General features: G+C 38.6%; 1 protein-coding gene across 10 annotated transcripts in view; it reads left to right on the forward strand.

Moving 5' to 3' along the window:
* Positions 1-16,814, forward strand: part of LOC150104529 (lachesin-like) — a 1,086,504-nt gene that overhangs the window by 729,064 nt on the left and 340,626 nt on the right. For 5 of the 10 annotated variants that reach the window (XM_090395729.1, XM_090395728.1, XM_090395732.1 and 2 more), the window contains one exon: positions 7,457-7,580. In XM_090395729.1, the coding sequence (XP_090251855.1) occupies positions 7,457-7,580 (124 nt within the window). The remainder of the gene's footprint in view (positions 1-7,456; positions 7,581-16,814) is intronic. The other 5 variants (XM_090395735.1, XM_090395733.1, XM_090395737.1 and 2 more) reach the window with 2 other exon arrangements.

A 16,814-nucleotide genomic window follows, 5' to 3' on the forward strand; every position in this document is an offset into this window, starting at 1 on the left:
GGAACTTATTATTCCTCTTTATTAGTTTCTGGACTCCATGGAGATACTATAGGAGGTGTGTCTAAAAAGTTCGGTGAATGGTATCAAAAAATAAACAAAACAGAAGATACAGACAAATTACCTTTATTGGCCTTCAAAATAATTGCCATCCTTCACAACACACTTTTGGCAACATTTTAATAAAGCTTCTGGAAACTGTCAGCAAAGGCCTCTTTAGGAATCAATCGCAGAACTGCTGTCACACGTTCTTGAATTGCTGCTGCATCTACCATCGATTGGCGCTTAGATTCTGGAAACTGGTAGCACCAGGTCTCATCTCATGTGATGATGGTTCACAGAAAGGATGGATCTTGGTCACACATGGTAATGAAATCTCGAGAGGTTTCAATCCGTTTTGCTTTCTGTCAGCTTGTGCGGCACAAACCGGGAGCAGATCTTATGCTTACCCAAATCTTCACGGATGATAGTGCGCACAGTGTCCTTGCTAATGCCCAATTCCTCCGCTAGCAATCGTAGAGTCAGTCGCCGATCTTGTGCCAGCATTTGTCTCACTTGCTTGATCATGTCTAGGGTTCTGCTTGTCGACGGCCGACCCGAACGTGGCTCATCCTCAGTCGTTTCCTTCCTGTTGGCTTTTCACCTGTTTGAACCAGTCATAAACACATTTTCTGCTCACAGCTTCCATCCCATACACTTGCACCAACATTTCATGCATCTCCATTGCAGTTTTCTCCAATTTGTAGCAGAACTTCATGTTCACTTGTTGCTCCATTGCACTGTGACCCTACCTCTCACACTGACTAAATTCAATTACCCACAGTGGGTTTACCCTGACGATCACGTGTACTCTATGCTAGGTGGCACTTCTCGACGCGTCTCTGGATAGTCATGTGCGCTTGCCTGGCCCATGTTGCTATTGAGATATTGGACCATTCACCAAACTTTTCAGACCGCCCTCGTATAATAATAATAATAATGGTTGGATCCTATCCATCTTGCTCTGCCTTGCAGAATCATAGTCCAATTTTGAACATATAACTGCATGATCAAGATGAAGCAGGTGAAGATCAAGTTACACCCCATTAAGTAGAGGATGGAATATGAAAGAGATCCTCTCGGCTTAAGAGGATATCTGGTAAAGTGTGGAGGTATGGCGTGGCTGACTTCCATTTTGCATCCTGATATGATATATTTTGTTCCATTTTTAGCTTTTGTATTTCTTTTTTCATCCTTCCACTATTGACACTCTTAGAAGTATACTAGATCTCCCTCACAGTTGACAAATTTATATTTCTTTGCAGACCAAGATTTATTTTCATATTGATATTGCTTTCAGTAGTTTTTATGAGTGTTGCTGACATGATGTTTCCACGAGAACATCACCAGAACATAGTTTCTTAACTGTTTCTAAACCCATTTAAATGAAGAAGGGTGATATTTTCCCTGTTGGCTTTTCACCTGCTGCATGGATAATAAGAAATGGATACATTTATGCTGGTAACCCGTGTCTTTTGTTTCTTACTTCTCTCATCAAAAGATGTGTCTATGCTGAAGTCACAAGGTCCCAACCAATCAGTACTTGGTTGGGACCCTGTGAGGTCTCCTGAAAAATTTGAGGATGAAGATTTCAGCTCGAGATTTTTTATTTTGTGCCAGAGCTCACCAACAAGCACAAAGCTACACATGAAATCTCATTGTCTGAGAAGCAATAAATGTGCTTGGAAGTGGAATGCCAGGGTTACCTGCAAACACTATACCAACACCACAGAAAGCCTTGGATCATGGTGTAGGAGACTTCCTGCAATACCATTTACAGGACCACACCAACCTTGCTGAAGCAGAAGCCAAAGTAGTGCAAGACTGCAATTTCTCCCCTTTCTGGATGTCCACAGGTTGCACCACTTGGAAAACACAGTAGCAGGATGTAAGATTCCAGTAATGATGTGTAGAAGACAGGATAGGATATCCCTCAGAAATTCAATAAATTGAATTTCTGAGGAATAACCATCTTAATCAGTATGCAATGGAAACAATAACAAAAAGATTGTGTTGGATTTGTGATATCATCGCAGCATCTGGTTGATAATGAGGTATCACTGCTGCTGAAAGTGATCATGAAGATTTGAACAAACAGGAAAAAGTTACTCTCAAGAAGGGATGTATGTGGATTATATGATGAGTTATTAAGAGAAGCTCTGCAGTCAACTAGCATCAATACCATGGGTTGATATGCTGTGAAGAATAGGTTAACAAACCACTGGAACTGATTAGGAAGTATCTGACACAAGCAGTGCACAGCTCTATATCAGGAGTTAAGTGAATAAATAGAATAAATGTGAAATAGATTAGCAGTGAAATCATCAAGGCAGGGAGTAGATCTTATGAAAGAAGTATAAGGACAGTAGTTATCAAATGCATGCAGAATGTGAAGTACAACCTAGAAAAGTGAAAAGTATGATAAAAAAAGAAAAAGTGCAGTGTGAGATTTGATTGGCCAGTCAGGCCAAGGATGATTCAAGGGAATTCTACTGTCATGTGTCAAGCAAGACAAAGAATATTTATGGATGAACAAAGTTTGCACCTGAAAGTATCTTCAGGACTGGGGTAAAGTGGTACAACACCGGGCAACTCCTTGCAAAGGTGGAGCAAGCTACCAACACTCCCATCTCAGTATCTCCCATAATGCAAAACACGTCTCCTTGCGGATATGTTTAATGTTATGCATTAAGGGAAGGGCTACTACCCAGACTAGTTTCGACCTTTATTGAGATCTCTTCAGTGGGAGCCAGGCCCAACAGGAGATACCAAGGCAGAAGCATTAGCAAGGTCATCTCCTCCTATAGGAGCTGCCAAACGGTGTGTGCCACCTTTTTATTAAATTACTCTGGATTTAGAGAAAGATGTTGGAAATTTATTTTTCACTTGGTCAGACTATAATAAATTTAGTTTAATCCTTTATCCAAGTGTGTGCAAACAAAGTTTGCGCCTGAAAGTATCTTCATGACTGGGGTAAAGTGGTGTAGTCTGACCAAGTGAAAAATAAACTTTGAACATCTTTCTCTAAATCCAGAGTAATTTAATAAAAAGGTGGCACACCGTTTGGCAGCTCCTATAGGAGGAGATGACCTTGTTAGTGCTTCTGCCTTGGTATCTCCACTTGGGCCTGGCTCCCACTGAAGAGATCTCAATAAAGGTCGAAACTAGTCTGGGTAGTGGCCCTTCCCTTAATGCATAACATTAAACATATCCGCAAGGAGACGTGTTTTGCATTATAGGAGATACTGAGATAGGAGTGTTGATAGCTTGCTCCACCTTTGCAAGGAGTTGCCCGGTGTTGTACCCCTTTACCCCAGTCCTGAAGATACTTTCAGGTGCAAACTTTGTTTGCACACACTTGGATAAAGGATTAAACTAAATTTATTATAGTCTGACCAAGTGAAAAATAAACTTTCAATATTTATGGATGAGTGACACTGATAAATACAGGGTGTTCGGGATAAATTTGACATATTTATAATTATATTTTTCCGTAAGTTACATGTATTAACACACGCTTCTCTTCATTTAAAAGTTTGGACCCTTCTTCATTCATATACAAGATGTCAGAAAGGATGGATAGCTGGAACCCACCTGAATCATGGAAGAGAATAACTTGTATCATGATGATTCGTGCCCGCCATGAAAATAAGGATATTACGACTGCTGCCCAATGCTCCCTGAATACAGTAAAAACAATCAGGCATGAACTAGAGACTTGCAATGGTGACTACGAGGATGTAGCAAGAAGAAAGATCCCTAGCAGACGATCTGATTGCGTTCGTACAGCAGAATTCCTCGCAAATCTGCAGGAACAGGTGTTGAAGAACCCTGGCATTGGAATTCGGGCTTTGTTCGTGGAGTTGCTAACTGTAGTCAAGCCCTGGATAACAAGGGTAGCCAATGGTAGGCCGTATGTATGGCAGCAGGATTCGGCCCCTTGCCACACCTCTGGGAAAAGTCAAAAATGGTTGTCTGAAAATTTCTACGACTTCACCAGTCCAAATGTTTGGCCTCCAAACTCCCCAGACCTTAACCCCATGGATTATTTTGTATGGGGCGCAGTTGAAAAAGACACCAATCGCACTTCCAGTAATACAAAAGCCCAGTTAATGGATAAAATTAAAACAGTTTTTGCGGCCCTTCCCAGGGAGACTGTAGCATCAGCTTGTTCGAGGTTCCGAAGCAGAATTGAAGCTGTGATCGATGCTAATGGTGGTTATTTTGAGTAAATCTTGTTGATAGTATTGTAATTAACTCTGCCTGTAATGTTTTTTTGTCAATTCATTAAATTTAATAGATACAAAGAAGATTTTCTTTTTCCTTACGAAACTGTCAAATTTATCCCGAACACCCTGTAGATATGGTTGTAGTGTAACCATAAAGTTATTAAATGAGCACTTTATCAGTGCATATCATATTGGTGTAATTGATGCTGTGCAACATGTAGAAAGAAGATAAATAATAGAGTTAAAGGTGTATTAAATGATGACATATCACCATTTATTTTTAAAGAATGTGCTAAAGAGTTACCTATACCTTGGACCTGGTTATTTAATTCAAAGTATTGAATTAAATAACCAGGTCCAAGGTATAGGTAACTATTTCGCTAGAAATGTTAACTGTTTTTACTTATTTTCTAGTTTATTCATGTTATTTCCTGATAAAGTGAAAGTATTTCATGAAACTAGTTGAAATAAAAATAGTTTCCATTGGGCATCTTTTGTTTGTGGTTATATATCAGAAAAAAATTGTCTAAGAATATAGAATTCTTTATTATGGTCAGTATGGGTTTGTAAATGGTAGATCTTGTTTTAGCAATCTGTTTGCATTTTATGATATGAGAAATCTGTTGGTTAAGGAATTTCATATATATACATATACAGTGATATGCTTGGACTTGGTAAAAGCATGAAGGAAGGGGGGGGAAGATCATTGTCCCTTCTCAGGATTTATTTAAATTATATTTCATGTGGAATGACAAAGGTTCTTATGTTGTTTGCAGATGATGCGCAGTTTGGGAGAATTATAAGAAATTGCTGAAGTTAATTAAGAAAAATTTTGCTGGCCTGGTTGGCCGAGTGATTAGTGTGTCTGCCAAAAGGCTGTGGGTTCAAATCTCACCACGGGCAGGGATGTTTCTGATTGTCTGTGAAAATACCAGTGGTAGATGGCATTGGTGTAGTTGTGGTTCATTGTAGTTGTGGATTAAGTGGTGGAGACAGAGTTGTAGAGTAGGTGCTCTCCCTTGATGAGTCTTTGGACTCCCTGGAGGTGTAAAAAAAAAATTCAATACACTTTTAGTTTGGATAAATATTTGAAGTTTTTTACCATTAAAATATAGTATGTTACATTTGGAGTACAAAGATATAAATCTGTGTACTGTATTGAGAGAACTGTCTATTGCTGTATACCACATTGGTGGAACTGTACTCCAGGAAATTGAAGCTAGAGACTTCGTAGTGTTAGTGGATAGGGAGCTAAAGTTTAAGGGGCACGTAGCAAAAGTGGTTAAAGCAGCTCATCAGATTACTTGTTACTGAAAAATATTTGTCAAGAAGAGACAAGCAGGTTATTGTTCCTCTTTATCAAGCCTTGATAAGATCCCATCTTGACTACTGCATGCAGATCTGGGCACTAGGGTTTCTTGATAATGAGGTGGAGAGAATCTGAGAGTGACCAAGATGGTAGCAGGTCTATGGAATGAACCACAAGAACAGGTTGAAGATTTGTGGGTGATAGGTAGAAAAGGGGAATATGATTGAGACATACAAATTACTGATGGGTTTTTACAAGATTAATTCGGAGGAAATTTTTCAGAACAGGTATGGTGGTGGGAGAAATAGGGGCCATCATGGAAACCGAGTAAGAGTGTAGTTAGTAATGGTGTTAATACTAGGTTTTTTTGCTTAGAGATTAGTGAATGAATGGAATAGATTGCCAGAGTATGTTGTGAGTGTCATGACTGTGAATGGGTTCAAAGCAACGTACCATAGATGGATACTGTGCAAATGTTGGATGGTTCTAAACAAGATTTTAGGGACTCCCTTAATGAGTCTAAGGAATCCTTGGAGTTGCCTATAATAATAATAACTGTGGTCTAGGAAGAGAGCTTGGGATTGGTGTTGACAGTAGATGAAAGAATAGAGGATGCATTTGAATTGTTAATGTGACTACAAGCCAATTCATTCTCCAGCCAAAATGCTGCAGGTTCAAATCATGCCATGGCATTAATTTTTGTGATCATCTGTGAAAATACTTGTGTTGGGCAGTAGATGCCGTTGGTGTAGTTGTGGTTCATTGTAGTTGATGGAGACAGAGAGTTGTAGACTAAGTGTCTTCCCTCGATGAGTATTTGGACTTCCTGGAGGTGTCAAGTAATAATAATAAGGGATACACTGACAAATAGAGATAATGAGGTGGTTGTTGTGCCAATTACAAAGTTAGTCAGACCACACACAAACTGCTGTCTTCAAATTTAGTCACCTAACTTTTGTTGATCAGGACTCGGGAATGTTGGTAATGGGAAGAGGTTTAGGGAATGTAAATGAGAGTTTAGTAGATATGTGGAAAAGAGGTGAAATGATATGGACATCTGGACGAAGTTATCCAAGTGAAGGAATTTCAATGGATTAATACAAAAAAAAAAAAGGAATGAAAGATGAGAAGCCATACACGGCTTTTGAAAAGTAGTTCCTATGTGGATTTTTCTGAGTGAAATGCATTTTGTATCAATTTAAAGTTCTGTGATATGTTGTTTGAGTCAGGCCACCAACAATGAATCTGACACCCCTTGTGGTTCGTTATATTAAAATAAAATTTTTTTTTTTTTTGAAATAGGCTGATTAAATTTAGGAAACAAATGCAAAATTTATATGTTAGCAGCGAAATGTAATGCTCCTCTAAAACAAATATCAGTTTGACAGTATAGTGTTGATCCTCATGAACAAATATGTGATATATATATGACTATGTGGAATATCAGACAACCATTAGAATTGATGAAAATTAGATATATTATTATTATTACCACCCCAAGACCTCATGGAGTCAAAGACTCATCTGAGAGGTCCTTTTATCACACACCAGCTCGTCATATCATGTTTTAAACACATTCAAACTCTTTGCAGACACCACATTCTCAGGCAAGGCATTCCAATCATTCACAACTCTGCACGAAAAAAACCTGCCTCTCACTTCCCTACTCACAACCTCTTTATACAGTTTCCAGGGATGACCTCTGGTTCTCCCCTGATCTACCATTATTTTCTGTAAAACTTCTCCAGCATTGATCCTATAACAATATTTTCATGTGATGTTTTATTGTGTTTTTTTTTTTCTGTTGACTTAATAAAATTTTGAACTTCAAATTAATTCAGATTTTGATTAATTTGAAGATACGTTCAATTTTTTTCTGTAGTGTTTTTTATTTTTCAGTAGCTGATCTAGAGCCAGAATTTGCTGCACTTTTGTCAAATATTACAGTCAGGGTTGGTGGCAATGCAACATTTACATGTGTAGTAGAAAACCTTGGTTCGTACAAAGTAAGCATTAAGTTTTGTTTGGTATATAAGTCTTGTTTTTGCAATCCATGTATATAGTATTTTAAGTAACAATGCATTGCTGTTAGTCTTATTAATGAATGTATATTCTACAGAAAGATGTTTGTGACAAAACATGAATAAATTCATGTTAAAGTAAAAGATATTAAGAGGCAGTACCATCGACAGGGTGTAGCATAGAGGCAGCTGCCTCATGGCACTGCTTAATATGGGTGCTCATTCAGCCATATTGCAGTAGGTGCCGTATTATGGCGACGAGATATTTTACAACATCTGATGTAGATGCAATAGATTTATTTGAAGAATTAAAAATCCTCTCAAAAATAATACAAGAGAAATGTGGTCCTAACCAAATTTTATCACACACATATATATAATATATATATATATATATATATATATATATATATATATATATAATCAAAATCTTGTAGAAATTTATCCCAACGTAACCACCACCCTAAGGATATTATTAACAATTCCTGTTAGCGTAGCAAGTGTGGAAAGAAGTTTTTCCAAGCTTGAACGGATTAAAAATTATTACGAACAGCAATGACCAAAGAAAGATTGATAGGTCTAGCAACTATATCGATAGAGGCGGACGTAGCTTATAATTTTAATTTAAAGAGCTTATAAACACTTTTATTATGTGATATCCCTGCAGAGCAAACATTTAATTAACATTATTATGTAATTGTTCCACATTAATGTTTCTTTTGTAATAAAAACAAAATAGCAATTGGAGATTTCCTTATATTTTTGTCTTTTAATCCATCAGGGCAATATTTAATTGTTTGCCTCAGGGTGCGATCTAATCTGGCGACTGCCCTGATAACAAGTATTATCATTATTACATGGACATCTATGTGGAGACCAAACACACATCAGGAGGAGGTCCTTAGTAACCATTATTCACAGATGATTTCATACCTCTACTCAAACCCCTTCACTGTGATAGCATGCAAAACTTCTCTGACTACCTATTCTATTTATCCACTACTCTATAATCAAAAAATCTAATTTTTACAGCTTGCTAACCACACCCATGCAACTTCTGAAAGTAACATCTTATTCCCTTTCTTCTTGTCAGGTGCATTCATCCATCCTTCATCCATCCATTCATTCATTCATCCATTTTGTTAAAGGTAGATCCTGCCTTAGCAATCTATTAACTATTCATAATAGAATAACATCTGAGTTGGACAAAGGAACTGGCTACACAGTGGTACTTATGGATTTTGCTAAGGCTTTTGACAGGATACCCCATAGAACACTGTTACGCAAATTGGAGCAGATGGGAATGGATATTAAATTGGTGATATGGATAGGAGAATGGCTCAGGGAGAGATACCATAAGGTGGTGTATGGAGGAGCCGAATCCAGAATGAGGCAGGTGACCAGTGGTGTGACTCAGGGCTCTGTGCTTGGGCCAATGTTGTTTAATTTGTATATAAATGATATAGGAAACGGCTTAAAGGGAGATATTCAGTTGTTTGCTGATGATGCAAAGTTGTGTAGTGCAATAAAGAATCAAGCTGATGTTGAAAGTTTGCAGGAGGATTTAAATAAGCTGGTAAAATGGGCAAAAGAAAATGGATGTCAGTTCAATGTGGAAAAGTGTAAAGTCATGCATTTTGGGATTAAAAGATTACCAGCTGTGTACTACATCGATGGAAAGGTACTCCAAGAGATTGATGAGGCTAGGGACTTAGGGGTATTGGTAGATAGGGAGATGAAGTTCAGAGGACACATTGCTAAGGTGTCCAAGATTGCGCATAGGATTACTTGGTTGTTGAGGAACACACTAACATCCAGAGATAAAGAGGTTATTATTCCCCTTTATAAAGCATTGATACTTCCACATTTGGATTACTGTGCTCAGGTCTGGTCACCTGGATTCCTTGGAGATGAGGAGGCTGTGGAGAGGGTTCAGAGAAGAGTGACCAAGTTGGTGAGTGATATAAAAAAATGCTCCCTACATTGATAGATTGAGAGCTTGTGGATTGCAGAGATTGGTTGATAGGCGAAGAAGAGGGGATATGATAGAAACATTCAAATTACTAAAAGGTTTTTATAGGATTGATGCAGGGGAAATGTTTCAGCTGTGTGATAGTGATGGAAGAACAAGAGGTCATCTTTGGAAATTAAAGAAGAGTGTGGTTAACAAAGGTGTCAGAACAAGGTTTTTTGCCTGGAGGGTGGTGAATGAGTGGAATTCATTGCCTGACTTAGTTGTGAGCTCTTCGTCTGTAAATGAATTCAAGAAGAGATATGACAGATATTGTTTTGCTAGTTTGGGTCTCCCGCGATGAGTCTACTGACTCCATGGAGATACCCGTAATAATAATAATAATAATCCTTCTGCCAGATTACTATTTGCAAATTTAGTTTAATCCTTTATCCAAGTGCGAGCAAACAAAGTTTGTGCCTGAAAGTATCGTCAGGACTGGAGTAAGGTGGTACAAACAGGGGAGGGCCACTACCCAGACTAGTTTCGACCATTATTGAGGTCTCTTCAGTGGGAGCCAGGCTCGAGTGGAGATACCAGACAGAAGAATTAGCAAGGTCATCTCTACCTATAGGAGTTGCCAAACGGTGTGCCACCTTTTTATTAAATTACTCTGGATTTAGAGAAAGATGTTGAAAGTTTATTTTTCACTTGGTTAGACTATAATAAATTTAGTTTAATCCTTTATCCAAGTGTGAGCAAACAAAGTTTGTTCCTGAAAGTATCTTCAGGACTGGGGTAAGGTGGTACAACACCAGGGCACTCCTTGCAAAGGTGGAGCAAGCTCTCAACACTCCTATCTCAGTACCTCCCATAATGCAAAACACATCTCCTTGCGGATATGTATAATGCTATGCATTAAGGGGAGGGCCACTACCGAGACTTGTGGCCCCTCCCCCTTAATGCTCCAGCGCAATCATCCCATCCCTGTAAGATCTGCAAAATACCCCTCTACAGCTGCGATCATTTCTTGATTCGAGGAAAAACGCTGACCAGCAAGGAAGAGTTTTAGTTTTGGGAAGAGATAGAAGTTTGAGGGAGCCCAAATCTGGGAAATAGGGTGGATGTTCCAACAATTCATAGTGCAGATCCCTTAATTTTTCCTTTGCCAAAACACCTTTGTGGGCAGTGCATTGTCCTGATGAAAGGTGATTTTTTTTCTTCTGCAAACTGGATCTATTCTAATGAATTTTTTCATCTAGTCTGGTTAAAAGATTGGAATAATATTCCCTGGTTATTGCTTTATGCTTCTCAAGATAATTAATAAACAACATGCCTTTAGCATCCCAAAACACCAATGCCATGACCTTTCCAGATGATGGAACAGACTTTGTCTTCTTTGGCACTGAATAACCGGCTTCTGTCCACTGTTTTGACTGCTAGTTGGATTCTTGTGTGTAATGGTGAATCCAAGTCTCACCCATAGTAATAAATTGATGCACAAAATCAGTTTTATTCTTGTTAAAATGTTCCAAGCACTGTTCAGAGATTTTCCTGTGAGTGAGTTTTTGATCTACTGTGAGTAAGCCCATCTTGTGCAAAGCTTTTTGATTTTCAATTCTTCATGCAAAATATATCCTAAACATTCTTTTGAAATGCCTATAGTCTCAGCAATTTCACGCACTTTGACTCACCAGCAGGGCCACTGCAGAACTGCAGCACCCCCAATTTTTCTCAATATATAAATATATTTATTAATTTATTTATATTTGCTTGTAATATTTAATTTTATCATCAATAATTTAATACAATTCTCTTATTTTGTATAAAAAATAATAAAAATCTATCTTTGTAGCACACTTAGGAGGGCAAAGGACGCTAGCAGTACTGTGTTTACCACAGTGTCATATTGCTACGCACTCGAGCATATGCATGTCATAGTGAGATGCAAGCTATTAGCGTAATGCAGCACTGTCCGTCATGCAGTTCCACTGTTGTTTATATGCAGTTTGCGCCAGTAATAGAGTTTGTAGTGCTTATCGTGTTTACTCCATCTCTTTAAATATTTGGACATTACAATTAAAGAATTTAATTGTAATGTCCAAAAATTGTAAATCCATTCCTTTAATTACAATTAAAGGAATGGATTTTATTATTATTATTATTCAGGCCTCCGTGGAGTCAAAAGACTCATTGTGGGAGGTCCTTCCTAAGAAACACAGTCTATCATGCCACTCTTTAAACTCATTCACCATTCTCGCTCCCACCACTCCATCAGGCAATGCATTCCACAGTTCAACCACCCTCCACGCAAAGAAACCACTCATTACCTTCTTGCTCACAGTTTCCTTTCGTAACTTCCAGGGATGGCCTCTTGTCATCACTCCTTCCCGCTGTTCGACCAAGCGAAAGAACTCCCCAGTGTCAACCCTGTAACCACCTCTCAACAGTTTAAAAGTCTCAATCATGTCACCTCTCCTCCTTCTATCCACCAAACTCTGCAGTCCACATTCCCTCAGCTGATCCTCAAAATTTCCTTGTACAGTCCTGAAACCATCTTTGTATCCTTTCCACAGTTAATTTATCCCCTTCAAATCCTTGGGACCAAATCTGAGAACAATAGTCCAAGTGTGGTCTGATCAGAGACTTTTACAATGGAATGATAACCCTCTTATCTCTGCAGGTCAGTGTCCTTCTCATAATTGCAGCAATCATCTGTGTTACCTTTACCACCTTTGCAATATGTCCCCTAAACTTCAGGTTTCTATCAATCATCAACCCCAGATCTCGTCTCCCCTACTTCCTCCTGTATAACTCCTCCCATAGAATATGCAGCATCCCATCGATGTTTCCCAAACCTCAAGACCTTACATTTTGCTGCATTAAACTGACACCCCCATTCATTTGCCCATCTATCTAGCTTATTTAAATCCTCTTGCAGGGCTACCATATTTACACTATTACTAATAATCCTTCCCAGCTTCTCATCATCCGCAAACAACTGAATATCCCCTTGCAATCCTCTGGCAATGTCATTGATATAAAGGTTAAACAATATAGGTCCTAGTACTGAGCCCTGTGGGACCCCACTTGTAACCCTCTGCCTCCTTGAAACTGTCCCACCATACACAACTCTGATACCTATGACAGCCAATCCTGAATCCAGTTGACCAATCTGATATCCAGATCCATGTGCTGCAACTTAAATATCAGCTTATCATGTGGCACCCTTTCAAATGCTTTCGCTAAGTTTATGGCAATATATGCCCTTCCCTCATCTAATGCTCTTGTAACTTTGTTATAAAAGGCTAGCATATTGCTAAAACAAGAAGCGCCCTTCACAAATCCATGTTGACTCTCACAGATAACATTACCCTCATCTGCCCAATGCTGTATATGGTCCTTCACTACTTTCTCCAAGATCTTAACTACTGATGACATGCAAACTGGCCTATAATTAGACACTTCCAGTCTGCTACCACCCTTATGCAATGGCATTATATTACCTTCCTTCCATTCTCTGAGCACCTTACCCATAGCCAGACTTTCATTGAAAAGCCAGGTCAAAGGAGCTGTCAGTTCTTTAGCACATTCCCACAAAACTCGTGGTGAAATACCATCCAGTCGCACAGCTTTACTGACATCCAGAGTACTCAGTATCTGGAACACACTCTGCTCCTGCACTTCTAATAGTATTAAAATTTACTCCTGCAGGATGAAATACTCCAATAAAGTGTTCATTGAACAATTCCACTATGTCCTCTGCATCAGTCACTCTATTCCCGTTTTTATCCCACAATATGAATCTTCCACAGTCATTTCTCCTCCTAATGGCCACATAGCTAAAAAATTACCTAGTATTTTCTTTGGATCTTAGGGCCAATCTCTTCTCATATTCTAGTTTCACCTTCCTTACCATACTAGTGACTCTCCTGGCCTGTATCTTATATTCTTCATGCATCTGCTCTTCACCTTTCTCCTTATATCTCTTCCATAGCCTCTTTTTTGCATGCAGTTCCTGTTTAATATTGTTTGTCAATCACTTTACTCCAAGTTGTATACCACTTCACTCGTGGTATACAACTTACCATTGCTACTAACAAATATTCTTTCACAATTTCCCACGCACTAATGATATCCCAGCCTTCCAATTCCTCCCTCCATGAAACTTCCTGAAGTTGACGTCTAAGACTATTTTAATCACCTGCGTTATAATTCCACATAAGTTCCCATCTCTTTGATACTCCTGCATGTCTATTCATTTTCCAAGTCAAAACCATACGGTCACTCTCTCCAACTGGTGGGAGAGATGTCAGCTCAGTTATTATCAACTCTTCTGATGCTATAACCAAATCTGAAACTCTTGAACCTCTTGTTCCCTCTGTTACATGTTGCCTAAGACATTTATCCCTCAAGAATTCTAGAAATTCCATTCCCCTATTGCTACATGCATCTTCCTCTCTCCAATTTATACTCCTGTAGTTAAAATCTCCCATAACAATCATTCTTCTTGCACTTGCCAAACTTAGCTGACTAAACATCTCCTGGGCCCCATCCTCTGTGCTCCTGGGTCTGTAGCAACACCCCACTAAATATCCTGCCTTGCCTACCTCTATCTCACACCATACACTCTCAAAATCATTTGTGTCACTTCCTTCCAAAGCCTCTGCTCTTAGAGGACATAGGTCATCACTTATCATAAGCAGTACCCCACCACCATGCTTTCCCCTCCTATCCTGACGAAAAATGTTATACCCAGCAACTTCTATTCCTGTTGTTATATCCCCTTCTGTCAACCAGGTCTCAGTGATCGCAATAATTTTTGGCCAGACTGATGCTATCTGCACCACCAATTCCTCTCCCTTATTCCGGATACTCCTGGCATTAGTATAAAGCATATAAATGCCATTGTTTCTATACCCAGCATTATCCCTTCTAGACTCCACCGGGCTCAGTGTTACCTGACATAGTCTCCCTTCTCCCAAGTATCCATTCCCACAAGAGGCCACCCCTGCTATCATCCTCCCTGGGACACACTGACTCGTTCAGAACAGCAATCTCTCCAGATGCCTATGTCCTTCCTCATTCAAATGTAAACGGTCTCTCGCATACAGTTCCTCTCTTTCCTCAAACGCACTCCAAGCATCCACATGTACCAGTCCTCTCTTGTCACACATTCTTGCTATTATGCCATTCAATATCACCGCTCTTCTACTCAGCTGATCATTATCATACCTAGGCAACATGCACACTATTTTTCCTCTCTCTGTCTTCTTCCGTACAGTCTCAAGCAAAAATCTCATATCTCTTGCTGCCCGACTTACATTAAGTAATTTTGAATCATACTAAACTGTATAATTTTATCGATAATAAACAATATTTTTAAATGAAACAAAACAAGAATATATTTTATTTTTAAGTAATTTCGAATTATACCAAACTTTATCGATAATAAACAATATTTTTTCATGTATAATTTTTTTTAAAATTTTTACCATAATTTTGATATTTTATCCAAACACGTGTACACTGTACTTACAGTGTGTATGTATATTTTGAAAGTTGCAGCACCCTCATGATTTCAAGCCATGAGCCGCCACTGCTCACCGGTCATTCAATACCATATCGTGCACTTGATCAATGATTTCTGGTGTTGTTACACATTATGCACTTCCTTCACGTGGATCATCTTCAAGGCTGTATGGCCATATTTAAACTCAGCAGCCCATTTCTTAATTGTTGAAAACAAAGGAGAAGAGCCTATAAGCTTTTATGAACTTCGAATGAATTTCTTTTGGCTTTAAACCTTCTTTTACAAAAAATTTTATAACTGCACGATACTCAATTTTATCCATTTCAAGGGATACAGACAACACTTTTGCTTCAGACAGCTGTATAAAACAAACTACTTCATAGAATGACTTGCAATTTCACATGGATGCTTATAACAGATGCACCAACTTAGAAAACAAAAAAAATCTTGCTGATAGTGTTGGCATCTATTGTTGAGGCCGAGAACTTTTCAGACCTCGTATAATCAAGTAAATGAATGATTGCAGGGAAAGGCATATAGTTCGATATTTCTAGATTTTGACAGGATGCTGCATGGCAAAGTGATATTTAAGTTGCAAGTTCAGATGTGAGTGCAGTGGATGGAAATTGGCTGTCTGATAAATTTCAAAGATACTTCTATGAGTTAGAGAGCTACAAGTTGGAGTTCTAGAGCAGGACTCTGAACTGGAACCATTACTGGAAATCTGCGAAGCAATTGAATATTTACTTGCAGTCCAGTAGGGAGATATTCAATTGTTTGTAGATAAAGTAAAGCTCGGGAGACCTGTTAGTGTTAGTGCCCATGTTGTGTGACTCTTCAGGAGGACTGGAACAAACTGGAAAGACAGGAATTGTGTGAAAATAATTGGGGATTCAGTTTATTGCCAGTAAGTGTAATATTTCAGAATTTGGAATCCACATACTGCACTGAGTGAACTATACTGAAGAAAGCAGAGGAGGAAATAAATTTTGGGTGATGGTGAATAGACATCTGAAGTTCAGGAGATATATTGCCAAGTGTTGTCACTATCCTTTTCTGCATTGCAGCAATCCAGAAAAGGGTGTGGTGTATTATATAAGGTCTTGATCAGACCACATCTGGAGTTTGAGATGAAGAAACCATAGAGAAGGCACAAAGGCAGATGACATGAATAACATCAAGACTGTGGAAATTTGGCATGTTATCTACAGTTTCACAGAAGTTGAAGAGATAGTGATATCATTGAGATATTACAGATACACACACACTCTGGAGAGATTTTTTCATGTCATCTGCCTTTGTGCCTTCTCTATAAGGTCTTGATCAGACCACATCTGGAGTTTGAGATGAAGAAACCATAGACAAGAGAGGTTGCAGCAGCAGTATATGCATAGCCTATTGAGATTTGGGATGGTGAATGAGTTTAAGAGAGGTGATCTGAAAAGTTCTCTGCCTCGACCAAAGATGGTAACACTATCGGCACGATTTTTTTTTTTTTTTTCTAATTTGGTACATCTGGGCATAAGCATCCATGTGAAATCTGAAGTCATCTTTGATGACTTAAAAATTTAAAATTTCTCTCAAGCAGTTTGTTTTATAAAGCTGTCTGAAGCAAAAGTGTCGTCTGTATCCCTTGACATGGATAAAATTGAGTATCATACGGCTATGAAATTATTTGTATAAGAAGGTTTAATGCCAAAAGAAATTCATTCGAAGTTCATAAAAGTTTGAGCAC

Source organism: Typopeltis vanoorti, chromosome 7 (genome assembly GCF_054136105.1).
Source record: "Typopeltis vanoorti isolate ZY-2024b chromosome 7, IOZ_Tvanoo_1.0, whole genome shotgun sequence".
Lineage (NCBI taxonomy): Eukaryota > Metazoa > Arthropoda > Arachnida > Uropygi > Thelyphonidae > Typopeltis > Typopeltis vanoorti.